This window comes from Lepisma saccharinum, chromosome 5, assembly GCF_977018435.1.
Source record: "Lepisma saccharinum chromosome 5, izLepSacc3.1, whole genome shotgun sequence".
NCBI classification, from domain to species: domain Eukaryota; kingdom Metazoa; phylum Arthropoda; class Insecta; order Zygentoma; family Lepismatidae; genus Lepisma; species Lepisma saccharinum.
This window is the reverse complement of record NC_139233.1, coordinates 36,972,263-37,000,049: the sequence shown is the minus strand read 5'-3', so window position 1 is coordinate 37,000,049 and position 27,787 is coordinate 36,972,263. Positions and strand designations below refer to the sequence as shown.

Genomic DNA, 27,787 nt, shown 5'->3' with positions numbered 1-27,787 from the left:
CAGAACTAATTTGTGTATAATGGCAATATTCTAAAGATTAAACAGTATGTTCCATAATTATGATCCTTGAAGTTTGTATAATATTCTCTACTACAAAGTTGTCACGTTCTTAACAACTTCTTTCCAATGTCCATAAGGCTTATATTACTAATAACTCCAACTGAAATTTAGCTCTTATGGCTTTCATAATAGTTTGATTCTAAAACCGAGAACACATATTTTTGACTAATTGTCAACAATGAAAGATTTTGCTTTCAAGAAACTTGCAAATAACAAACACGAAACTTCTCGAATGACAGAATTACGTCATTAGGTCAACTATTAAATATCTTATCTTTCATAACGTTTTATAGTGAATATAAAAAGCAAAATAATTAAGAATAATATTAAAAATGACTGAATCTTTGATATGGTTCGGGAGGATCATATCAGGTGTCTCTCAAACTCAAAGAAAAGGGCTAACGGAAAGATTGCAGCGTAAATATTAATTAATTGAACTGTCCACGTCTACAATCAAAATAATGTAAGTGTGAAAAATTCGTGATAAAAGTGGTTATCACAATGCGTTAGAATGCGAGGGCCCCGTGTTCGAATTTGGCCTGAGTCTCTCTTCATCGTCGCGAGTAGCCGATAATGGAAGAAAAGCAACACTAAATAACGAAAAGAAGAAATCCATTAGAATAAGCGAGACGGAAATAGAGCTGTTGTAATTACTGAAAATGATGCAAAAGATAAATCTTTCGGAAATAGTGTTATTCTCATCCAGGAGAAGGCTTGAAGAATAAAAAAAAACTCCTTCCCCGTACACTTTGGCAAACAGATTCGCAAAGTTTGCACTGAATATGCGATGGGAAAAATAATAGAAATCCGAAAGGAAGAAGAGTTTATGCCACAGCCAGGGGGACACATGAGAGGAGGTCCCCCCCCCCTTCCACATCAGTCATCCAGGCTATTAAATATAAGTCAATGGTTGTCCTCTCATTTAACTTTAACAGTTAATGGAATTTTTGTAAAATAAAAATTGTCGGGCTTTACTTTCTTTACACGAGCACGTTGGTTTCGTAATGGAGCACAAAAATAGAATTGTGACTCTCGTAAAATTCTTACAGAATGAATGAATGCCTCCGTAGATTCCAGAATAATGACTCTTCATTTTGAAATAAATAGTTGAAAATAATATAATTTATGTGCCGTTGGTTAAGGAGATTCGTCGTCACATAGCAGAATCCGCTATGTTGACGGAAACTAGAGAACGGTAATCATTTAGGGTTGGAAACACTAACCTTCCACAAAAGCACGACTTGCCAACGTCTTCATTAATTTTTATGCACAAGCTTCACTTGTATTTTCTCAGCAATGTATACAGCATATTAACCCTAAAGTTTCGAGCTGGACAGGAAAAGATGCAATCTTATAGATAAATTACTCGAATAGCTTGGTTTCTTCAGTGTGGCTTGTGGCCATGTCGGTTAAAGGCCAGCTTTCTAAGCTGAAATCCTAGGTTCGAATTTTTTTTCCTACCAAATGTATGTACATAACGTATTTTATTCTCGTCACACCAATTGCAGCCTGAAACTTTGTTATTGTTTGCGTGCCAATAAGAAAATATGTATTGAAACTATTACTCCATCAGAGAACGTCACTGTTACTCGAGATTACTTGAAATTCAGATTTTTTAGTTGCTGCTAAGAATCGATATTTAAAGCAAGTGCTAGAATTGAAAATTGTTGTGTGATAAAACACACCGTTAATATTCTCAAGAAGAAAACCACTGAAATTAAATGAGTAAGTTGTGAGGAACATCAGCAGATGTATTTTAAGATGTTCCGTCATTCACGTGTCACTCTCCTCGTTTTATACAGAGATAGATAGATGAATGTTCGCACCTTAAGAGTAATTTTCAGATGGGAAAGAAAGAAGCCTGGTCCAAATTGTAAAATTTTAAAAAATCCGATTTAAAGCAAGAATATCAACAAAAATGATTTTTTGAAATAAAAATCATGATTTTTATCCACCCTGAGACGTGATCAGTACCATGCTCCGGCCTCGTTAAATCCCCAACTACCCATTTATTAGAGGCTGGGTGAACGCACAGAGGCGGTGACAAGATCGGAAAATTTCCATTTAAATAGCCCATCACGAGAATCGAACCCGACTACCAGTGAGTGCCCTACCGACTGACACACTACGGCTGAGCATAACACAGGAATCATTTTCCGTAGAATATCAATGTTGCCAACTTAAACTTAATTAACATTACATTGGGCAACGTATCACAGCCTGGATAGTGGTTTCTCACTGAACACCTCACTGTCACGATTAGCCTAAAGTATCAGGAAAAACGACGTAAATATGGAAAAGAAAATACAAATAACTGAAAATAACACGTCTGGGCGTATCATTAAATCCTGCATGACCATTAATTTGTTAGTTTTAGTTAGTTTTCCACTTTATGCTCAGATAAGCTGATCAGAACTGTAGTTTTAGAGAGAGAGTTTGATTGATTATTTTACGTCTCTTTTCTGCCACTTTTGGCTAATGGCGAAGATGAGGAGAGTGATATGTTGAATTTGATGAAGCGACATTCACAAAGAACACCCTGGACGGGATTCGAACCCGGGACCCCTGCTGTCGTAACGTGCTGTGCTAACCACTCCGCCACGGAGGTCGGCTATGTTTAGAGGGGGATACCGGGAATCGAACCCATAATTGCAAGGCGACAGCGTTAGTCACTATGCTATCGGGGAGGCAGAGGAATCTGTGCCAAATGGGTTAGATATTGACCTTTCTGACCAAACACTGCATGACGAAACACTAGTAACAATGAGCATGGTATAATTACATTCTACTTAGCGACAGGAAAGATGTTCCTCGCCCTCTCTCAAAGGTCTTGTGGGGTAAAAAATAAGTGTTTCTTTCACGGTGTATATATTAGAATGAGCTTCCTTCCACACTTTCTTCAATAAGGACAAAACTTTCACCGCAACCTCGGGCAATTAGTTTTTTTCTACCTCCACAACACATTTACTTTTTTTTGTTATCTTGGCGTGATTGAGGAATATTGTGTAACTTTCAGTTGTCAGATTACGTCCCTGTAATTCACCAGTTACTCGACGTCAGTCCGTGGCGCTGGTTTTAACAGCTGTGTGTCGTGTTCTCGTGTGCTATGTTTGCGGAGTCTTTAAACTGTTCGAGATAATGACAGGCTTTGCGTTATCCTTATTTTCTTTACTGTCAGTTATCGCATGTGGTGTCATTCTTGGTGACGGAGGAGGGAAGAAGGAAGATATAAGAGTGACAGTGTCGCGAATCAGTTAACGGAAACCTTCGTTAATTGCTCTCGGTTCGATTCTTGCCGTCGGCGTTTTGGTGCTTGCGCAAGGTAAGATCCCTGGTTTTCTTATTTACCCCGTCTCTAGAGGACAGGTTTTTTTTTAAATTGAAGGTGTAGTTCAGGTCGCGTGGTGATCCTCAGCCGCTTGGAAGCCAGACGATCCATGTTCGAACCCTGGTCAAGGCCAGGTCCAAATTTACATGTGTGGATTGATTCATTGGGTGAGCAACGCTTTGGCTATTTGCACCTGTCATACTACACGAGGCCCAGCCCATTACCATAACGAAAAATCAACACTTGCCTCAGAAAACTAAAATATACTTACCTTAATACATTTTCATGCTGTCTGACTTTTGTTTTTGAAATGTATCTACTCCGCAACCTTTTCCTCGACAGGCCACTGGATGTAGCTCATACAGACTTATCGAAGAGTCTAAGCCAAAATTTGGTACTTTATAAGACAAAAAGCACTTGATTTTCAAAACTCTGATTATTAATGCATTTTTAAGCTCCATTTCTTTTTAACTTGTCCCTCACACTTCAGTGAAATATTCCATTTTCACAATATATTCAGTAATGACAGTTAACAGCGATGTACGACAGTAATCACTGTTGATTTTGTTTCGTATCGAAAAAAAACTACGAACTATTTGCATCACTAACGTTATTTCCTCTTTAAAGAATATTACAAAGTAATGCAATCACATAAAATTTCATTTAACGAAAGATAACCGTGTATACCCAGTAAAAATTACGTACATCATATATAACCTTGTTGTAGAAATTACCCATCCATTAAGAAATTGAATAATTGCATGAATATAATGTTAAAATAAGTTATAACTGTTTACAAAGATTCGTTTTTGAAAAATGTTTGATATGTAATTTTTTTGGACTGAATGACATATTACCCGTCATGTTCTAGCTGTACTGGTTTGTTTCATATTGCTTTCTGACTTCGCTTCTGGCACGATCAGAAACTATGTAAGAGCTATGCCATCTCTACTGCACTGGAGGCATTTTGCTTTCCCTTTACTGTTATCCAATAATTTTACTACATTTATCTGCTGTTATGAATATTAGAGCACATTTCAATGTTCACCTTAAACTGCCGGGAAATTACTATGCTTACGTTAGAAATTGTCCTTTAAAAATAAAAATAAAATAGTAATGCAAATGAACATACCTTTGGAAATGAAAGTACATATACACATTGACAGTGGCGGCGATGAGGGTGGGAGTAGGCAGTTACCTCCCTCCCACACACACACATACTTTTTGCCCCCGCACAATGGCCTATTAATGCTAAGCCTTGTCTATAAGAGAAAGTAAACTGTCCTTGCCCCCTCTCCCAGTTTTTGAACCCATTCGCCATTACTGCACACTGAAAGTAACATAATACAAAAATAATCTACACCCAGGACCGTACACAGATATTGAGGGCTAATTGCAAACTCATGGCATTAAAGAGATTACATATCGAACTGCATGTGTAGTGGGTGTCGTATTATGTATTAATTACGCCAGGGATCTTTCGAAGTCCAACCAAAGCATGAGTGTTCTTCACCACATTACTCATTTTTAACTTAGCGATTCATCTATATAGAATCTTAACGAATCTAAAACAATATAAATTTATAGTATATTCGAAATTAAGTATCACGATTCCTAATTCAAAATTCAACCATGATAAATCAGTAGGATTTTAGGGCCAGTTTTTCTGCAAAAACGATGATCGTATATATGAGAAATGGAGCATTCTAGCACAGACTACCAAATAAAAGGTCACAATCCCCAAATATACTGTTGTATCTCCCCTAATATGATTCCTAGGCACAACACCGTTTACACATCAATTACTATCAACTGTCACAGCGATGTTCGTTTGTCTGGCACTAGTACGTAACATTAATTCCTTCAACAGCACCAAAAATGTAGTACTTGTTGCGCGAAATCTGTCGCTAAATTTATAAATTCATCTTTGTGATCGATACTAAACTGTTACGTTTTGGAATAGTTCTCCATGTAGTGACCTTAATAACTCCCGGCGGAAATAATTTTTCAATTTACGCTACATTTCACTTTTACTGCTGTACAACACGTTACGACTTAATTTCCCAGTTCTGCATCGTTGGCGTGATGGATACGTGATAGGAGCACTTAATGCTCTGCAGGATAATGTGTTTTGACTGGACATGTGTTGTGTTTCTACTTATGATTTTGTACTAATTTTCCAAGCAAAGAAAACTTATTTACTCGTATCATATGAGGGAATTGCAGAGTAGTCATAATGGAACTGTATAAATGGTTGGAAATTAACTTCGCATGCGTGTATTGTTTAGTATTTTTCTTATGAATTGAATAAAACAATTGGACAGTTATAACAATTTTTCCCTAAATTATTCTTTTTCCATAAAAAAATCATTCGTCTTTTTTAAAGAAAAAAAAAGGTAAAAAAAGTAAAGTGTTCCCCTGTGCAAAGTACCACGCCATGAAGGCGTATAGGGGGTGTGGGGGTAACGCCCCACACTTTCTTGATCCGGTCGTGAGTGGGGGTGATGTGATCAGCATCACGCCCCTGACCGCCTTTACCCCCCAGGGTTTCCCCCAGGTACCCATGTTATTCGACGCTGGGTGGGCGCCGGGGCCGCTTCCACCGTTAGAAAAGTTCCCGGATTTGAACCGGCCGGGGATCGAACCCGGGACCTTGAGCATGGTAGTCAGACGCGTTACCGACTGAGCCACCGCGGCCAGTCTTTTTTAAAGAAACACATACAAAAGTAGCACACTTGTGCTTTTTTTGTTCTCCAGAGATTACAAGTACACCACCAACCTTATGCCCCAAACAAATAATTAATCCTTTGAAAATCAACAATGCAATTTATCCATTGGAATCACAACGATATCAGCCTTAAAATTTCAAATTACACCTTTTCTTAGGATAAAAGGTTTCTTTGACGACAATGAATACAAAAACTAACATCTGCATGGAAATGATAAGTTTAACAATGAAAATAAAGGGTTGTTCAAAATAACATTTACTTAACTCTTACACACCACTTTTTAGCTTCATTGATTCGTTTGTACAAAGGAACAAAGATGTGAAAACACCATACAATGAACTATGTGCAATGAATGATTAGAAATGAAAACACAATCTAAGATAAACACTTCGCGATATTAACAACAATATACTATGTGTGATATGTCTGTCACCTCCTGCTCAATAGAAAAGTTCTAAGGCTAAATCTAAAGATACTGGGTTTGGAGTATGTGTGTGTGTGTGTGTGGCGGGTGGGTTAATATATTCTAAACAACTTTCACATTGTTGCACATTTAAAGCACAAACAATTACGCTAGCTTTCTGGCGGCTTCCTCAGTCACGAGAAGATGGCAAAAATCATGATTCAAAACTTTATGTGGAAGAATGAAAATTCTTGTTAAGATGAATACATTAGTAAAATTGAATTAGCCAGCCATGGTGTTAGCGATTATCGTCCACCAAGTAAACATTTCCTATGGGAATTATTTGTCTTGTCGATCTTAAGAGTGTTGCTTAATACAGAATTAAACACAATGTGGTATTTCCCATCGTTACCAACCACTGGTTGCAACATTGATAAATTATGTTCTATGAATTTTGAGTATGTATTCTTCCAGTATGTATGTATTCCACCAGGGTCATGTGCTCACCGTGAATTTCTTTTGTTCGTGTCTTGCAGATACTGATGCCTTACGCTTCGAGTTTGATGGAATGGTTTTCCGACTATTTCCGGTTCGAGGTGGAGATTCGACTCTGAATCAATATGTCAGCTTCAAATTGTTCACCAGGTGAGTTCAAGTATCTTGCAATTAAAAATTGGGTCATGTAGACGGCAATCTATTGCATGCTGAATCAACGAACAATTGAAAGAGGTAAACCTGAAAACATAAGACAGGTACCTCGGTCGTTAGGGCGTCTGACTACCATGCGAGAGACCCGGGTTCGATCCTGGCGGGGGAGAACCGGGATTTTTTCCACCTGTTCAAGCAGCTCCGGCGCCCACCCAGAGTCGTATAAAGTGGGTACCTGGAAGAAACTCTGGGGGGTAAAGGCGGCCAGGGGCGTGGTGCTGATCCCATCACCCTCACCTTCAGCCGTGATCAAGAAAGTGTGGGACCCTAACTCCCACCCCTTATATGCCTTCATGGCGTGGTGCAAAGCACAGGCGAGCACTTTACCTTTTACCTCGGTGAAATATTAAATATCAAATATTTGTTCAGGTCTGTTCTTTCTATGCCAGTAACGTCAAATACAATGTTCTTCGGTTATTTTTCTCCTGCAGAAAGTGGATATAAAATACATTTTCTTGGCGTATTATTTTTCTTCTTTTTTCCCCATCAAATTTCACAGTCTTCCGTTACGTATGAGTCTTTTTTTCCCTCCATGAAATCTCTCACGGGTCATTTTCCTGGGAAGGCTCTCTTCCTAGTGAGGAAATGGTCACGGTTCCCATGAACGTCATTATATTCTTGGTTATAGCGTTGCAAAACAGTGGCTGTAGTTAATGGGGAATTTTAAGGGCTCAAGTATGGGTTCCTTGCTTATTAGTTGGAGATGGTTAAAATTAGAGCCGAGATCTTCACTTTGTCATGCGGTGAAATAGGTTTTTTTTGTGGATAAAGGGTGGAAAATAAAATTAATAAGCTCAAGTACATAGAATGGTGGTCCTCCTCAGTGGTCGAAGGCGCTGTGCTTTGGGCTCCGACTGCGGGACGGCACGGATTCGAGTCCGCCTGGTTTCAGTCTCTGGGTTCTCGGCCTGTGTATAGGACCGGTGGCAATCCACCATTGAGAGGAAATTGAGGAGCTACGAGTGAGTAGCATAACTCGGTCACGGATATCTCATAAAGGCTAGAGGTTCGACGTGCTGACCTCACGTCTCCCCATTACTGGTTGAAGATCTCCACACCTCCAGGTAGGATTGTGGGAGGGAGACTGGCAGTCGGGGGATAGGCCAAGGCCCTTACGGGCTATAGAGTGACGGGTTATTATTATTATTATAGGATGGTGATGTTTCACAATTGATTAACGGAAAATTGACCTAGAAAATCAAGGGTTACAAATGGAGATTCACCGTATAATAATATTAATTCGGGTGTAAAACATGCTAAGTGACATTTTAGTCATTCTGAGTTCATTAAGAGAAAAGGTTATTACAAGCTGTACTGTAGATAAATTGTTTTCAGGTTGTGTTTACCAATTTCAGGAGGCTTCGATGAGTCTAATGCAAATTTTATGACATGCAATTTTACTCGAAAATTGAAGGATGGCACATTTAACTTTGTAAATCAAAAATGACCAAAATGTCACTTACCATGTTTTACATCCGAGCATTTCATTCGTTTCAATGACAATAAATCCTATCTTTTCTATCTAAATTTATTTCTCTCTCTCATTCCTAAACTAAGACAGCTTTATTTCCTTGAACTAATTTTGTATAACGCAAACTCTAGCAATAAGCAGTTAGGTGAAATAACATGTTATACTTTTCAGGAATGCTTGATCTCTTAAATTCTATCGTGGTCGACAAGCTCCAAGACCTTAGATTGTTATGAGCGCGCGGAAGAGAGAAATATGAGAATATTGGAGTCGTGAAAAAGTCTGGTAGCTAGGTAACACTCACATCCTAATACGGTTCCCTAAGTGTTCCTTAACTTTTAAAATGGTTGGATATTCGGTTCTATCCGTAATAACGTCTAAGCAGGTTAGTGTCCAATCGCAATTAACGTTTTAACTGCAGGTCAGAATTATCACTCAATAAGCACGCTACTTGACCAGATTTGTGCAATAAAAATTTTGTTATTTGATAAAGTTCTGTCGCATCTTCTTTCATATGTATGAAAATATTAATTTCTATATATCTGGCGCCATCTTGGGACAATATACATATCGTGATCGTTCGATTCGTGACCAGGTTATGCCACTACTTAATTTTATTATTTCTTTGGTTTAGTTGAATGACAAGTTTGGAGCCGAAGTTCCAAGTAGGAACTCTTGGTTGTGTAACTGAATAATGCACGCAGAACATGTCACACGAATGAAAGAAACGCAAGGAAGCGTTACGATTTCCTTGTTGCAACATGAAATACGAAACCAGAAGGAAAGGGAAAAGTTGTTTTCCTATTTAGGATAAAAAGGTGCTCGAGCTCAACAGAATGCGAGAAAAGGGAATAATCTTAGTCGTTGAGTTGAGTTGCTGTTTTAAGTCCACTTTATGCACAGTAAGGTTAATCGGGACAGGACCTACAGTTTAAAGTGGGATCCAAACCACTTGAATAATCTTAGTCGAGCGATGAGCTGTTTTGACAACGTGGAGCTCCAACTGGTCAGAACAGTGCGTCGATTTTAGAACTTGCCAATAACAAGCCTTCACCGGACCCTGTGGCCGAATGATTAGCACATCGCGCTGCGACGCCAAGGGTCCCGGGTTCAAATCCCGCTCGGGCTTAGTTGTTTGAGGATGTCCATTCATCAATTTCATCACTCATCCACATCTTCGCAAATTAGCCACGAGGCACAAAACGCGAAGTAAAATAAAACTAACTCAATCAATCAATAAGAAGCCTTCAATCTTGTCTTACGGACCGTAGTAGTAATTAGTGAAAAATAGGGTATCAAGAGGAACTCTTCAAATTTATGTAATATTACAATCTTTGCCACAAAAGTTCCTGGACATTTTCTTTTATTCTTTAATCTGTTATATTACACAAGAAATGGGTGTTATTCAGTCACCTGATATGTGTTTTGAATATACATGGCCTTGGAACTGTTTCCATGTAATCTCACTACGTGGCAGGGCTGTGCTTAGCAACCCACTGTTCGGATTGTTGGCGCATTTAGTTGGAAGTGACACGAGTGACTAACCTCACGTAAAAAAACTCACTCTGAAACAATGTTCCCAAAAATACACTGGTGGACGACAGAATGTCAAGTGGCAAAATCAAACCGGAAAATCAGATAAAATCAATGTGTCTCACATTAAAACCTCATATCATGGAAAAAGTCCATAGCTCAAGCAAAAAAATATATATATATATTTGCAAGCCAAATGACAAGCATGGATTAACTCAATAGGTATGCAGAAATCATTCCGCAATGTTTGGTATAAATTCAATTCTTTACGCAAACCACGTACACCTCGACAACGACCGATAGGCGACAGCTGGCAATATCAATTTCTTTCCTAATTAACTCCGCCTGTACATCTCCAATATGATACAAAGGAGAACTTCTCCTAGAAATTTACACAAGATTTCCCACCTATAACCAAGAGGAATTAAAAACACTCGTAAAAAAATTTGAAAACCACAGCGCTAGGTCTAGATGGTATTCCGTACCAGGCCATAATATGTATATTTACCGGATACAGGTTTAGATATTCTTGTCTCACACTACAAAATATATATCGAACCGATATAATTCCGTTAGAATGGAAAAACCATATAGTCCTTCCCATTTTAAAACTAAATAAATCTCCAACAGTATGCATCTTCATATAGAACCTATTGTTCGAGAAGTGAAACAATCCGCTGCGGGCCTGCTGCGGCGCATGCGCGCGAGCGAAAGGACTTACTTGCGTGAGTGAGCTCGGCCGTGCAACATGCTACGTGCGTGTCTCTTCTTATATTGGACAAAGAATCTATCTACGATGTATTAGACAGTGAAATTCCGGTTCTAAATACCGTTATGTATTATATTTAGTGTTATAAATATCAAAATGGATTTACCGTGTTTTTCATCTTGTAGAACCACGCCTAAGAAAAGCAGTTCTCTTAAAATACCAGAGTCAAATCCCATCATAAGTCGCAACCGCAACACCTATAGTCAATTATTTCAGTTTTTTAAAAAAAAAAAATTGAGCGCACATTGAATTATAGACTTTCCTGGATATTAGAACGTTGTCAATTTTTCATTCCACACAATTTGGGTTTCGAATCAATCTTAGCAATCAAGATACCATAGCTACTCTTACAGGAGCAATTCAAAATAGCAAAGTTACTGGTTCCTACTGTTTCAGCCTTTCTATAGATGTTGAAAAAGCCTACGATTCTATAAATTTATATAATCTTTGCCATAAATTAGAGAATCTTCATGTACACCCAAAAATTTAGACAATTGTGTGGAATCTATATTCCAACAGAATGATATTTGGATGGTTCTCTGATAAAGTAAGTGATCCCCGTTTCACTTCAATTGGCATTCCTCAAGGTTCACCATTGAGCCCTCTCTTATTTAACATTTATACGAACGAGGTACATGCATTACCAATTCACCCGTTTTAACCCCTTCAGAAGGTATATGATTCTTTTGTTTCTATAATATAACCAGGTGCGTATATTCAGGGCTATCTAGGCTCTTTGTGAAGCCCAGACTCAGTGACCAAAATACAGAAAAAAAATATATATCAGAAATGTGCTTAAACTTGTTCATTTCAATAAGAAGGTGAATCTGATTTCATAGGAGTTGTAAACATTGCGCGGCTCGTGGATGACTCCACGGGGTGACGGGCGAATGTGAAAGAGCTATTTAGGGATCAACCGATCAGTGTTACAAACCAATTTTTCTCAGCATGTAATTTACCCAAGAACGGCGAATTGTGTAGCCAAACTGCTACAAGAGAGGGAACGGGGTTGCATATGGCGGGAAAATTCCCTCTCAACTACCTCAACAGTGTGGGTCAATGTTGGAAAACAATTTTTCCCAGCATGTAATTTTCCCAGGAACGGAGAATTTTGAAGCTAAATTATCGCAAGCAAGAGGAAAGTGTGGCATATGGCATGGGCAAGAACATCATTCAACGCTTCCTGTCGAGTTGAAAAAGAGATCGTTGACCTTCAAACAATTAAGAGTTACAGAGGGGAGGTGAAAATTGTTGGCTGATCGGGAATGGTTTATAAGTGCATCTAAAAATTGCCGAAATAACAAGGACCAGTTCTAATCTAGATCGCGTCGAATGGTCAATTTATGTAGAGGCAAAGTGTGAATACAGTAGTGAGTGAATTGTATTTTTGTGAAGGTATGATACGTGCTGTGTTGTGTAGTGAACTGAAATAAGGCACATAATTAACAAGCTGTCTATTCGGTTTACGTATGACGATAAGTTCCAAACCGTTGTGGATTTTTCATTTATGTCGACTTTATGCACAGATAAGCTAATGGGAATCGGACCTACAGTTAAAGTGGTTTCCGAACCAGCATGTATCAAACCCAGGACCCCTTTGTTTTAAAGCAACGACGTTACCACTGCGCCAACAAGGAGGCCCCGAACCTCAAATTGTGAAAGTAGGTAGGTAGAAGTTTAATGTTTATTCTCGTATATAAGACTACATAAATATTTTACAATATGGGCCTTTTATTTATGCAAATAAGAATGGAATTCTCTCCTTACTGACATAGTGTACATTTCCATATTTTATTTAAGAGGTATATACTTTTAAATGTCACGTCACTTCAACCCCTCACCCCAAATGAGCTAAAAAACATCCCTACCAGCAAATTTTTGTCCATTAGAACACTATGATATGGTGCGTTAACCCAGGTTTTTAACCCAGTATACGCCACTGAATATAACAGATGATGCCACTCAAGGCACCATAACAATGCAGAATTTAATCTCTACCTTAAGAGAGTGGTTTTACAACGAAGGTTTATCCATCAGTGAAACAAAATCAAAAAGTATCTGTTTCAATAATAAACGATTGGGCACTTATCCCAATAATATACCACACATTTCCAATATCCCAACAACAGAAGCACACAAATATTTAGGTATACATTTTAATAGGCGCTTCACATGGAATACACACATTACGCATCTAATCAATGAAGGTCGCAAAATAATATATATACTCCGTAGTATGACAACAATTAAATGGGGTGGTCACCCCAAACTTTTACTACTATTTTACAGAAATTGTTTTCGCTAGAATTTTGAGTATGCTGCTTTTAGTTATGGAGGCGCAAAAACCAATATTTTGGTCAAGATAGATATATTACAAAGAAAAGCTTTGAGGACCTGTCTAGGTCTCATGCAGTCCTGCCCTAATGTCAGTGTATACATGGAAAGCAAAGAAACTAGTTTGACACATAGACGGATCCTATTAACAATAAAATTTCTGCTTAAAACTTGGGAAAATCACATCCATCCCTTCAATAAATTGTTCGCAATACAAAAACAATAGACAGAAGCCAATTTTATAGATCCTCATCAAACTTTCTTCTACTTTACATATTGCCATTATATCGTAACGATCCGTAGTATCTTTTAATTATTATGGACAACGAAGAACTCCAACTTCCAGTCACTCAACCATCGTTTTCCAATCAGAAAATATTCAGAAACATCACAGGATTGCAGTGTCAGACAGCACTGAAGCTCTTCCTGGTCATCAGCGGTATAAACTTGTAAACAGACGAAATCCAGGAAGAGGCTACAGGCCTGACTGTGAATTTGTTTAGTAAACTGAATTGCAATAAATGTCTGGAAGGCAGGGAAATCGAGGTCAGTTCTAACTCAGTGATTGAGGAGCAAGTTACGATTGAATAGAGAAAGAGAAGGAGGTGCTGGGGAGAGTGTGTTAACGCTAGTCGCAAGTTAGACTCTACGTACAGTCACAAGCATAACCTCTCCCAGCAGATCTTCAGTTGGAGTACAGAGACAGGTATATCCTTACATTATCCATGCTGATCCAGTCTTTAGGGGTGTGAAACTCAAGTGTCATGTGTTGCCATTCAAGTGTATAAATTTAGTACCTCTAGCGCCTTACCACCAAGCTCACCACGAGCAGAGAATGCTTTATCATCAAGGATGAATGATGATTCGTAAGCTACGTTCCCAAAAAAAAAATCCCCCATACCTAAGGGTATGAGACGATATAGATCCGGAAACTCGTACAAAGTATTTCACTCTCCAACATCCCTTAATTTTTCATTTAGACATACGGTTACATACTCAATGCAACATCAATTTCAGGGATTTTGGAAGGCATGCCATGTATAAAGAGAAATGGCCATGACACCTAATCATATATACAGATGGATCCAAAGATCGCCTAGGTGTGGGTTGTGCATACTACATTCCATATCAGAATATAAACAAGCAATTCAGTTTACCACCTGATACTTCTATTTTCACTGCAGAAAGTTGTACAATATATAGAGCTCTCACATACACTATCCATAATAATTACACAGAAATTCTCATTATTACAGATACTTTAAACGTATTAATGGCGCTGAGTTCTACATATCCTCAGATATGTAAACATCCGTTATTTATCATCCTTATAATCCTGCAAATCCAGTATGCTTATGAAAGAAACATCAACGTTCAGTTTAGTTACGTAAAGGCTCACCATGTAAATACAGGAAATAAACGTGTGGACATACTCGTATATGCCAAAGCTACCCGATCATCGGAATCTATCTCACTTGCGAGGCTTCCATATACGGACCTAGTCCCAAGATTTAAAAGTAAACTTCAAAATAAATGGAAACAGTGGTGTTTAGTACAGTTTAAATCCACGGGCAAAACATACAAATGGCTTGCAGAACATTCACAAAATAAACCTTGCTTCGATTCATATAATTTTCCAAGATCAGTTATAACTTTTATTATGCGTCTTCGTACGGGACATGTTCGCACTAATGATCACCTAGCACGTTTACACATAACATCTAAACAAGCCTGCACATGTGGGTAAATTAATCAAGATGCCACACATCTCTTTTTACAATGTCCAAATTTCGACAGACAACAAGACAAGCTGTATAATAGTTTACGCCACCATGGTGTTCCATTCCCTGCATCCTTAGTTACCCTCCTTACGGATCCCAATCCTTCCATTACATGGCTCCTTTATGGATATACAAGAAGATGTAACTTAACGATTTAGTAAACAGTATTTTTTTCTCTCTTCCTTTCTTTCCTGTGGATAACAAGTGAATAGTGAACTAAATGTATTTTGACAAAAAATTCAGACAAGTTGACCAAAATCAACTCACAGTTGATAGGGTCAGTAAAAAGAAGAAGAAGAATACACGAGTGACGTGATGGAAGTGGATTCCGAGCAGAGAGTTAACATTAAGTTCTGCGTTAAGCTAGGGAAAACCTCTAGTGAAACACGGGATATGATACAGCAAGCATATGATGAAGAAGCATAATCGACAAGCCGTGTCTTTGAATGGTACAAAAGGTTTCGGGACGGCAGAGATTCAGTGCAAGACGATCCCAGAGACGGCCGCCCGTCAACAAGGGCAATATTGATCACATTTTTTGATTCTAAAGTATCGGTGCACCATGAATATCTGCATGAAGGGCAAATGATAAACCAAAACTTTTGTATTGACGTCCTGAAACGTTTGCGTCAAGCAATTTGGTGGCGCCATCCTGATTTGTGAGCATCTGGAAGGCGCCATTGTGTTTTATCAGTCCAGGGATATCTGGCCAAGCATCAAATCCCTGCTCTACCACATCCCCCATATTCACCCAACCTGTCGCCGTGTGAATTTTATTTTTTCGTGTGGAAACGCCGCTGAAACAGAAGCGTCATGAAGATATTGCAGTAACCCAAACGGCTGTGACAGATGTGCTGAGAAGCATCCCAGATGAAGTTTTCCCTGCTTGCTTCCATGACCTCCAGAAACGGTGGCAGCTGTGCATAGATAGCCGAGGGGAAATTTTTGACAAGAACAAGGACCATTAGTTGATAAATTGAATAAATTATTTTTACGAGCTCAGTCCTGGAACTTTTCTGATAAAGGTTGTATTTCAGATTTAAAAAAAAACGCAACCCAATATCACGGACTGATACGCTGGCAATAGCTTTGAACACGTAACAAGAGTTTGGTGTTTGAGGCCGAGCGTCTTGGTCTACTTCACACCCTGCATAAAGTATTAACCTGGTCAAATTATACCTTTTTTGTCCGAATAGGCCAAAACAACCAAGCAAAGCTGAAAATTTTCAGCCACAATGTTTCCCAGCATAATATATTATTTAAGAGTTCACAAAAATCAGAATTTTTTACTTCGTCATATTGAAAAATGACGGTCAGTTTTTTTTTAAGATTTTGGTCCATATTTCATTACCCAGCGGAGATACCTGAAAAGTTTAAAACAATATTTTACCAGATGAAACGAAATTGTTTTTGTTCCTGTGATTGATTTAGCAATGCCTACAGTTTTCATGTGGTGAATCATTTTACGTCACTGGTTTTGGAAAAGTCGTCAAATTGGCTAGTAAATCAAAATTAAGTTGAATTTTCTGTTGCAGCATATTATCATTAATGTTTAATAATAACAGAACTGGGTATCCAGTGAGGCAACGAAATCTTAATTCGAATTTTAGGGACTTTCAGTCCTTTCTCTCCCTACAACCCTCAGAGAACGTGGATAGAATTCATGGTCTCTTTTTATTAGAACTCTCAAAGTAGAAAATTCTATTAATATTCATCAATACAGTTTAGCAGCGGCAAGCAAATTGAGAGAACTTATTCTGAATCCCGATTTATAATGAAATATTGTGTAATAGAAGTACATAAGAATTTGTAGCTATTTTGCGGGGTTTTGTGGTAGGCCCGCACACATGAAAGTTTGCACCAATGAGACTTACGGTTTAACTTTTACATTTCAGTCATGGTAAGAATTAATAGGATTCTCCCTCCATGACGATAAACTTGTTCCTGAAACAAGTATCAACTCATGTTTTCAATTACTTTAGTGAATTTGTTGACAACACAGCTACATTAATTTTTTATAACTAGGGACGTGAAGTTTTCGATTTAACGATAACACCGAAACGTTGAGGAAAGCACAATAAAATGTTTAAAATGTATTTGGGTAGATTAAGGACTCCTTAATAAAGCGAATTATGCAATTTTTCAGAATGACACCAGATTTTCCACTTTAAATTGAAAAACGCCGCGAAAAACACTGCTTCAATCCAAAGACATAAAATTTCAATAAAAAGTAACATCGAAATTTAGGATAAAATAAAACGAAAACTCACGTCCCTCTTTATAACTGAATCGAGCAATGCCCCCCCCCCCCAATGGACGTCCTGATGGGGAGGGCAATATATTGCACACATATAATTTCACTTGTGTCACGATAATTTTAATTATTTTTAAGGGTGTTGCAGTAACATGATAACCTCAAACTGAAGGAGTCTCTATTGATAGGGCAACACTATTATGTGGAAAAATATGTCTCGTCCCCTCCAACTCCCCCACTGAAAAAATCGAAGCAGCCCTCCTTTCAAAGCAAAAAGTGAAAAAACAGTGAAAAACTGATCCTATTAATACAATTTTCTCAAGAAGTTTCATTCCAAAGGGGCTTGTGACACCCCTATAACCAAACTTCGATACGCCGCAAAGCCCAGAACGTGACAAGCATATCAGAATGTTTCATGTTTTGTCTACGGTTGTAAAAGTAATTCTGGAGTACACACCACACACGAAAAGTACATTCAAAGTGATTGTCTAAGATACGAACTATTTCCTCTGGAGCTGTCGCAATTCTCTTTGTATTCTGAAGAAATATATGTTGAAGAGAAAATTTTATGAGCTATTAAAATGCAAGTTACATAAACTTTACTGTTGTAATATTTACAAAAAAAAAAAGAACTTTACGACCTCTCATGCAATTATATACATAAAGTTAAGTAGAGATAAGGATGGTGTGAAGGAGAAATTCATTTTTAATACTTGTAGTGTCTGTCTCCTTTTACGTAATCAAGTTTCTGTTCAATATACGAGATTTCAACTCTCTCTGTCAAAGAAAATGTACAATTATTTTAATAATATGCATGATGAAGTTATTATACCGTGCCCATAGTTACACAAGTGTTTTAAAAATAATAATATTTATTCTATGAAACTTTGAACAAACAATAAGGAAAATACTAAGCCTTTTTCACACGGTCCGTTTATCGTCCGGCCGATTTTTCTCCGGGTGCTTGACGAAGCTGAGAGTAAAGTGGACCTTCACACTTCGAAATCGAGCGTCCATGAAATGCACTTGATTCTGGCTACTACATCTCAATAGGACGCCAGATGTTCCAGAACTGAAGAAACTATGGCCGTGTCCGGATTGGCAAACGCTCCGTCCCGTTCTCTCCCGTTGCTCTCGCGTGCCGTCGAAGTCACGTCCAAGTCGTCCGAACCTGCATGTCCCCTTGTAGTACGGTTGTCACTTTTCCCACCAGGTGTCAGCCCGAACTTCACCCAGCGCGCTCTGGGGCGCAGGCGCATTGCACGGAAGCAGAAGGCAGACGCCAAACAAACATGACAATGATTTCCACCTGGTTACTACTCATACAGTATGTAACATTCTTATTCGTACACACGGATTTTCAAAGAAAATGCTTTAATATCTGAAAGGAAATACACTCTTTTGAAATTGTTTCTTTACAATTCAATAACTAATATCATTAGGAACATAAAATCTTACCCAAATTCTGTATAACCAATGGCAATAATAAATTAAATGAAACTGAAATAGAAACATGCCATTTTTTGTACAACTTTTCTATTCGTACACTTAATAATATAAAAAAAAAACATATTCAGAGCAAATTGACTGACAGTTCTAATACTTTGATGCGTATCCTTTGGCTTTAATTACTGCTTGACACCTATTCTTCATAGAATTAACCAGTTCCCGACATGTTTCAGAGATTATTTTATTCCACTCGGCTTGCACAACGTTTTGAACTCTTGTTTGGATTGGACGCCTGCATGTCCATTTCTTGGGCACTCTGCTTTACATTGTTCTTCAATATGTCCAAATACACATATGCATCCATGATACCATCAATAAACTGGATGGTACCAACACCTTTGGACGACACAGCCCCAAATCATTAATGACCCACCACCACCACTGTTGGAACTGTGTTAATGTGATCATTGCCTTTATTTGATTTTCTCCAGACCCTATTTATCCCATCTGACCCATATATATTAATCTTGGACTAGTCTGACCATATGGCACTATCCTAAAATTCCTGGTCCTTGTGGATGTGCTCTTTCGCTAATGAAAGTCTATTCCTGCGATTCACCTTATTTACATACGGCCTCTTTCGTTGTATTCTGCCATGATATCCATGCTTCCACAAGGCACGTCGGACAGTTTGATCGAACATCATCTTGCCAGCAACATTTTCTACTAACGGTCGTAACTGAGGAACACTTAGTCCGGGGTTTTCTCGCACTCTTTTTAAAATAAAGCGTTCATCACGTTTATTCAACCGGGTCTCTTTTGGTTTTCTCGACACATTCTGTGTTGAACCTTCCTCTCTAAATTTGTTTACTATGTATTGAACTGTGGAGTGTGATTTATTGACTGTTTGTCCAATTTTTCTTAACGAATAACCTCTAAAGGTCAAATTTATAATATCATCCTTCAGATCGGAACTAAGTTCCTTCACCTTGCCCATTTCGAACACGCTGATAGATAGACGATAGGCCTACAACAATACCTACGCCAGCATTCCGCTCCACGGGGAGCGCGCCTGCATGTTCGAACTTGTTACGAAGTTGCAAACCACGAAATCGCCCGAATAGCGGTGGCGCTGTATGCGAGGAAGATTGAAACTCTTGCCTGTACGAATAACAATGTTGCATGAAACAGCGTGTTTTTCTCTTTTCACACAAATTATATGCTCTGTTTATACACTTTGAACATACATTTTTATTGACGTTTGTTGGTGAAACCTTCATTAACATTAATTTCCAGGTACATATGAAAATGATTATCTTTACTAGTAGATATGACATTTTTTTTCTCGGAAATTCTATGTGTACGAATGACAATGTTACATACTGTATTAAAAATGTAACACGCTATTTCATCATTTACAATTTTTCTACATTCAGTATTATTGATAAAATGTTAAAGTATAACTGAGTTTTACATCCTCTAATATTAGTATTTATATACTTATTATGACGAAGTCTATTGCAATCATGTTGTCTAATGACTAATAAAGTATTCTATTCTATTCTAAATGTTGTCTGTACAAAGTGAAAGTTAGAATGGCTGCCAAGCTCAGCGTCACAGCGAGTTCAAGCGTGCATCAGTCGCGCCTCTCTGCTCTTCCCTCAGACTCCACGTCTACCGCGAATTCGGACAACGGAGGTTGGCTGAATTCCCGGATGGAACGGTGCTCTAGGTGACATCTGCTGCCGATTCGGACGCGGCCTATATTAGGGCTGAGCCGATACCACCATTTATTTATTTATTTTTATTTATTTAATAGAAGATTCCAAGTACAGCATTAGCCATTTTACATTGGAAACGTATTAACAACAGAAAATAATAAAAATAATAGCATAAAGTAACAAAATTAATAACATGAACTAAAATTACATGTGGTAAGAGACTTACATACTTTTAGTCGTCTTCTAAAACGTGCCAGATTATCAAAAATGTATATTTGGCTTGTCAGATTATTATATTTGGCTGGGCAGTCTATGAAGCAGTGAACGCTGGATGAGGGACAATCTTGGCTTCTGAGAAGCGAAACGTTGAGTGCTTCTTGTTGAGCGGGCGGCACTCCAAAGGTAATTTCCTGAAGAAGACGGCAAAATTTTACATCCAAGTCAGTTTGTGTGTCAAGTGTAGATGAATGAATTATGGCTAGATATTGGACAGTTTATTTTATAGATGAGGTGAAGAAGAAATCAAGAAGTGCAAAGAGAGACATCTATAGGAAATTAATGGATAGAAGTATGTACTGTATTTTACCCCGATTTCGAAGAATTGAAGGTCAAGGAGAAAGTGAGTTTAAACTCAGTTATCACTATTCATTACTGAAATTATTTGTTATTATCTAACCTATAGTCATGAAGACCTTAACAAATTTTATTTGCACCAATTATTCTCCTATTGCAAACCGAATGTACACACGGTGACTCCAAGGAATAACACTAACTGGCATTTCGATTTTTTTGTTATTGTTATTTAGCGTAGTTCTTCTCCCATTTTTAATAATCGCGAGGCATTTTGAAGACTTTGAGGTTTAAGTACGTATCTAGCTACAATACCTCGTTTATGTATTGTCATAAGTTCTCTGCAAATTGCCGATACATAAAATCACGAACGGGTCCATCTTCAAGCCGGCCCCCGTGGCGGAGTGGTTAGCACAGCGCGATACGACGGTAGGGGTCTCGGGTTCCAATCCCGGCCTGGACATGGATGTTTGTGAGTGTCCATTCATCAATTTCATCACATCATCACTCATCTCCATCTTCGCAAATTAGCCAAAAGTGGCACAAAAAGCGAACTAAAATAAATCAAATCAATCCATCTTCAACTCTGTGCGAAGAGATATCAGATCGGAGCACTGTTACCATTTGGCTATCCCACTAACGTACGACAACCACCCTTCCATAAAATCAATATGCAAAACGGGACTACTTTTGCAGTCGCTCTGTCGACAGCAAAAAAAAAAGTCTACATAAAGGGCTACTACTTACACACAATCCGTAATCGGGCGTGAAAAGAAAACAATCGACTCTCCCTGCTACAACATGTCAAGAGACGACCAGGTGTTCCAAACGGAAGAAACGATAGCTGAACCCGGAACCTTCGAATGCGAGATTGTGAAGCGACCACTGAGGCAGCATTTTTGTTATTTTGCATCGCTTTCTTACCTCTTTATGTTCATCGAGACGACGAGAAAGAATGATGATAGGACAAACACAATGATACATCCATCTCTGACCATATGGTTCGAACCTGAGACTTCTAATTTTGTGATAATGGTCAGTTGGGCTATCCGGGAATGGTTTTGCGCTAATTGTGATTACGAACCGATAAAAATCTTATTTTCGTAGCACTTTTACGGCAAACGTTCATCATCGAAGACGCCATTTTCGTATTCTGCAATTTTACGATCGATGCACTGTTGCCAATCTTACCTGTAATCAAATCAGTTCCACATTCCCCATATTCTTCTATATCGTGATTGTCACTGTCACGTGTAAGCACCTTGGGCAATATACCGAAATCCATAAGTTTATTAATTAGCCCCCTCCTGCACACTCCACCTAAAAATCTATACAACATTAACAACTTTTATAGTGTTCTCTTCCGCTATTCTTACACGAGCCATGCTCTCCAAGTATGAAATCAACAGTGTGGCAACGCTGTAGACAGCGTAACTAATTGCGAACGTCAATTGCTCATATCAACAAATATGGCTACCATACTTGTATACGGAGAGTCATTGCGAGAATTGAAAAGCTTATTTTACAACTTCTACACGTTAATGAACAATTTTTTCACCTCACCCCAACATGTTAACTTGAGATAAATCATCACGACTAATTATTTCGTGAGTATAAGACGTAGCATAGAAATTACAGAATGGTCCGGTATTGTAAATTCTTGCCTTAATGAATAATAGGGGTGTGCGGGGCAGAAATGTTTGGGTCCGGACGGGATCGGGACGGGAATTTTTTAAATCCCGAAATTCAGGACGGGAAAAATTTCAAATTTCCCGACCAAGTCGGGAAATTTCCCAAGCCCTGGAAATCTCGAATTCTACACGTCATTTTCACTTTAAGTGTTTGTTTTTGCATTTGTAGCATAAAAACTTAAAATTTCCAATAAGTTCCAGAAACTTACAATGAGAATTAACGACTTTTTAAAGTGACCATTCGGTATTTCCCGACTGCACGGGATCCCGAAAAGTCGGGAAGTAATTTCCCGAAATCGGGATCGGGACGGGGATTTTTTTTCCCGATCCCCGCACACTCCTAATGAATAACGTCGAGTCATTTATTGTTGATTATGTTATTTGAAGTCATACATTTTGCTGCTGCTGTGAAGAGATAGATGTTGGTTGGTGATGCTGTACTTCCTGCAGTCTTTAACAATTCTGGTCCCATTCTATTTCTCTTTTTTGTTTTTGTATCACTTAACATTGAAAATATTCCTTACGTTTTCGCGTTAGAATGTGGCAATGTTAGCTCTATTTTCGCGAGAGTGGAAAAATGTTTTCCAAAAAGAACTTGCCTTGAAAGTTCTTGGTAACCGATAACATGTTCCAAAATTGTGATGGAGATTTGTTAGTTAGTTCTTTTTTCTCCTCCTCGCTAAAGTATCCAGATAAACTAATCCATTCATTCCAAACCGAGAACGAGGAAAGTGAAACTGACTGGCGAGTAAGCCTTGCACCTTTGCACAATAAACTGTTATTTTCCAAGATTGAAAAAAGTCCCTACGTTTTTCCTCATTTGGCAAATCTGTCCCTACGCGGGCGAAAAGTGAAAAGTTCCTATGCGTAGGGACATGTCCCTACGGTTGGAATCACTGCCGACAGGTGCAGTATGACGCGCCCTCTTGCGGCTCACAACTCCCCGGCGCTCTCCCGACAACTTAGGATAAAGTAGCGATGTCTAATCTAAGTTTAGATGTCAGAAATAAGGTGCCAGAAATATTTGTATTTTGGAGGGCACCTTTTCCAGCATCCTTGCGGCAAGGTACGTGCTTATTTCAATTGTAATTGTAACTGTAATTGTGAAAAGTGGAAACATTACAAAACAAGCTGTTTCTGTTACGGACTTCCTGTAACGCAATTTGCCGGGACATGTTGCATGAAGGGGCCGCTAAGAGGCCGGCGCTGTCGCAGTAAACGACTGAAATAACCTCCCTGTATATTCAATTGCGCGAAGTTTTCGGGCTGTTCTTCTTCATGTCAAGGTAACCGCAAAAACACATCTCCGCGAGCTAGAAACAATGGAGAATGTTCATAAACAACATAATCTTCATAAACCATGCAAAATATTTTACTTTCTCGAGGGGATTTAGAAGGTGAAGGGTACCGAAATTCCCACCACCCACACAGACGTAGATTCATATCCCGCATTGCTTTCATAAAGCTAAAACTTCAATCCCTAGTATGTTGACACCACAGTGAAATGATCCAGTATTAAAGTGTAGATCAGTCCCGAGTAGCAGACATGCATAAAGTAGATTTCAGATTTTTTTAAAAAAAAATTGGAATTAAATTTCATCAATTGTTAATCTTACCTGTAATAATCCAGAACATATAGCTACAGATTCGAGCACACGCAAAGTGAATTACATAAATGTAAGCATATCTGCGACCGCATCACTAATGTATTGTATATTCTTGTTATTTAGAGTGACTTTTCTGAGACTTCTGGCTACAGCGCCTTGAATAACGTAGTGTGGGAAACGGCACGGTTCTGGGCTCTCTGGCTGGTTCCACTCGAAAATGATCCACTAGAGGCGCTGGTGTTGGACCCCGGTGCTTGGTGTTCGTCTGCTTATAATGGAAGTAAATGGAGTTTTCGCTGCAACGTCTGATTCTTTTACATGAAGCATTTCTATGCATATGATAATTGCTATGATATTTGGTACAGTGATCGCGAAGATATTAACGAACATTCTAGACAGTCGACCACGTCCTGTTATCGTCATACTTTCGTTAATAATACGGGAGAGAAAATACGCGTGTAATGTTCTTGGCAACTAAATTTTTGTGTATGAATTAGGTTCATTATTATTATCATCATCATCATTTCTTTTAAAGATATACACATTGAAGCATTTGTATTTTGGATATTTACTGTCTCTTTTCTTCCGCTTTAAACTAATCGCGGCGATGATGATAATGATGATTCCATGAAACGACAAGGGGAACCCCACAAAACTTTCTTAGTGCCATCGACATGAGTGTAAGGAAACTTTAAAACCAATGGGACAAGAGACACGGGATGTTCACACTGTCACACTAGTGACACACACTTCCAGACTGTAAAATAGCATTCATTGCACATGAGGGTCCAAACAGCAAACGATACGTTCATATGGCGTATTCGCGTGCTACTTGTTACTTCGATCGGAAAGCTCCTTAAAGGAAGGGTGCTCAGACCGAAGCGACGCGCTACAGGGGAAGTTCTCAACTAAGTGACAAGCGACATGGTGCCTTCAGTCTATTGGCAAGCGTTCGCTGCTAATTGTGCGAACAACAGATAGGCGACACGAAAAACCGCACATTACAACAACAGATCTAGGCGACACGATAAGTCACACGTGTCGCTTTGTCGCTTCTGCGTCGCTCAAACTGGGCCATTTCCTCAATAGCTTGCAACATGTTGCCGTGGTTTGTTGTTCGCGCATGCGCGATGTAATGAGTGTCTTGCTTTAGGGAGATTGCGCACCAAAGCGACAAGGGGCACGCGACACTTATCGCTTGAGGATTTCACCAACCAAAATTCGAACACTGGCCTGTGCTTCCCGTCATGCCGCTACGATGTGAAATGTTGCTCTTGATTGGCTCCTTTCCAAGCAACATGTGTCGCTTAGGTATGAAAGTTGCCTTGGACCGAAGGACCCGTGTCGCTTTGGTGTGAAATCCTCGTATCGTTTGTCGAGTGTCGCTTTGGTGTAAAATTTCCTTGAGGAAACGGTGCAGTCAGAGCTTGTGTCCCTACGGTTCGAAAGGCTGCATTGATTACGCCTGCTAGCTTCCAAGCGACACTTGTGGTTTGTCGCCTCGGTATGAAATATCTCTCAGGATACTATTTATATTCTAATAACATAGAAAAATAAAACTCTAGTACACAATCCAATACCTGACGTCCGGAATCACTTTGCGATGTTTCTTCTTGTGTTACACATGCTATTTATTTATTAATTTTATTTTACTTTTCTTTCCAAATTAATGTCATTTCGTGACTGCAAATTACTCCACAAATATAACTGTTTCCATCAATTTACTTACCGCCTTTCTAGACAAACAAATCTACAGAATATATTACAAAAACTAACTAAGGTGCATTACTTTCATGACAAAATTAGCACCTGGTCCGATCGCACTGCCATCTGTTTGTCATCCGTCTGGGGAACTAGTTTCTTGGGTTGTTTTCCACACTACGTTATTCAAGGCGTTGTACTTCTGGCTAATCGCGACGACCAGGTTGGGTGATACTTAGATGAAATTGATGAAGGGTGCTCGCAAACAACATCCAGGCTTGAATCGAACCGGGGAACTTTGGTGTCAAGATAGGAAGTCTGCCATTTAACATGTTATGCCACCAAGCGGGAGCATCATATAAACGAATGTAAACATGCCTCTCCTTCTTGATGGTTGTGTCGATCGCAAACATTCAAGGTCTTGTTCACATCGTGTTCAAGACAGCTGCGAGACCTCGGAATTGTTCTAGCCAGAACTGCATTGCACAACATGGCCAGGCACGGCATTATCAGATTAGATGCAGCAGCGCTGGTAAAAATTTACTATCCACAAACACGTGTAACTTCTTTGTTCCGTCATTTTTAACATTCGTACTTACGTAACTGCTTCGTGGATCATTCTTTAAGGTGTATTCACGTTTTTTTTATGAAAGTAGTTTCAATTTTTCACATTACGAGTACTTCTTTCTTTTAGTTTTTTCGCTTGCCTAAGACACAACATGGCGCGTACACCTTCGTAGATCATCGCGCGTCGTGCTTGTCTTTTGTCAACTTTCATTCGATATTCAGGGTTTCCAACCTTCGAAACCCAAAAAATACTAACAAATTGATTTTTTTTTTACATTTTGCGCATTGTTTTACGAACAAAATTTTAACTATGCTTGCCTAACCTAACCTTGCCGGAAATGGTTCGTGGAGCTATCCGTGAATGGTTTTTGGGGCTATCCGTCAATGGTTTCCCACAGCCGGTATGCATTTCACCACGCATCCACGACACGTCATCTTTTCGGAAAACAATGCGTGGGTGGAAACACTGCATCCCCAATGAAAATCGACAAAACACAAGCACGACGCGCGATAATCTACGAAGGTGTACGCGCCAAAGGCTATTGTGCGTCGGAGAATTAATTTTCAACAAAAATAATGAATTTCCGCTATGACACATTCCCACATGACAGAAAACACCTTCCAGATGTTCAACTATTGTAGAGAAACTTCTTACCGTAAATAGTTTCTTCTGTAAAAATTAATAAATATGTTTGTGGATAGTAAACTAGTACCGCAGCGCTTTCTGGTGTGGCTGTACTATGTTAGGTTCAGTTAGATTACATCAGCATTGTGAGTTTACCATCATGCACTACAAACTTTATTTATTTATTTATTTATTTATTGCGTCTTGTTTATCATGGCGAAGTTAAGGCTTGGTAGCCTTTTCTACCACTTAACCATGTTTACAACAACAATTAAACCATTACATAGAAAGGTAAATATTAAAATATAAAAAGAGAAATATAAAATTACAAAGAAAAAAATTACAGAAAAAAATGATAAGAAAAAAATACATACGGGAATAAAAACCTAACCTATACTCACGAGCATACAACAAAACACACACATACACATACACACACAATCAGATATTCATGACAGTAGTCAGGGATTTGAAATATTAAGGTGAATA

At 38.7% G+C, this 27,787-nt stretch overlaps 1 protein-coding gene across 1 annotated transcript in view; it reads left to right on the top strand.

Moving 5' to 3' along the window:
* The window catches only part of LOC145987988 (uncharacterized), a 108,910-nt gene that overhangs the window by 60,947 nt on the left and 20,176 nt on the right, over positions 1-27,787 (top strand). Inside the window, exon 10 of the mRNA XM_083122827.1 lies at positions 7,057-7,165. Within this exon, the coding sequence (XP_082978953.1) occupies positions 7,057-7,165 (109 nt within the window). The remainder of the gene's footprint in view (positions 1-7,056; positions 7,166-27,787) is intronic.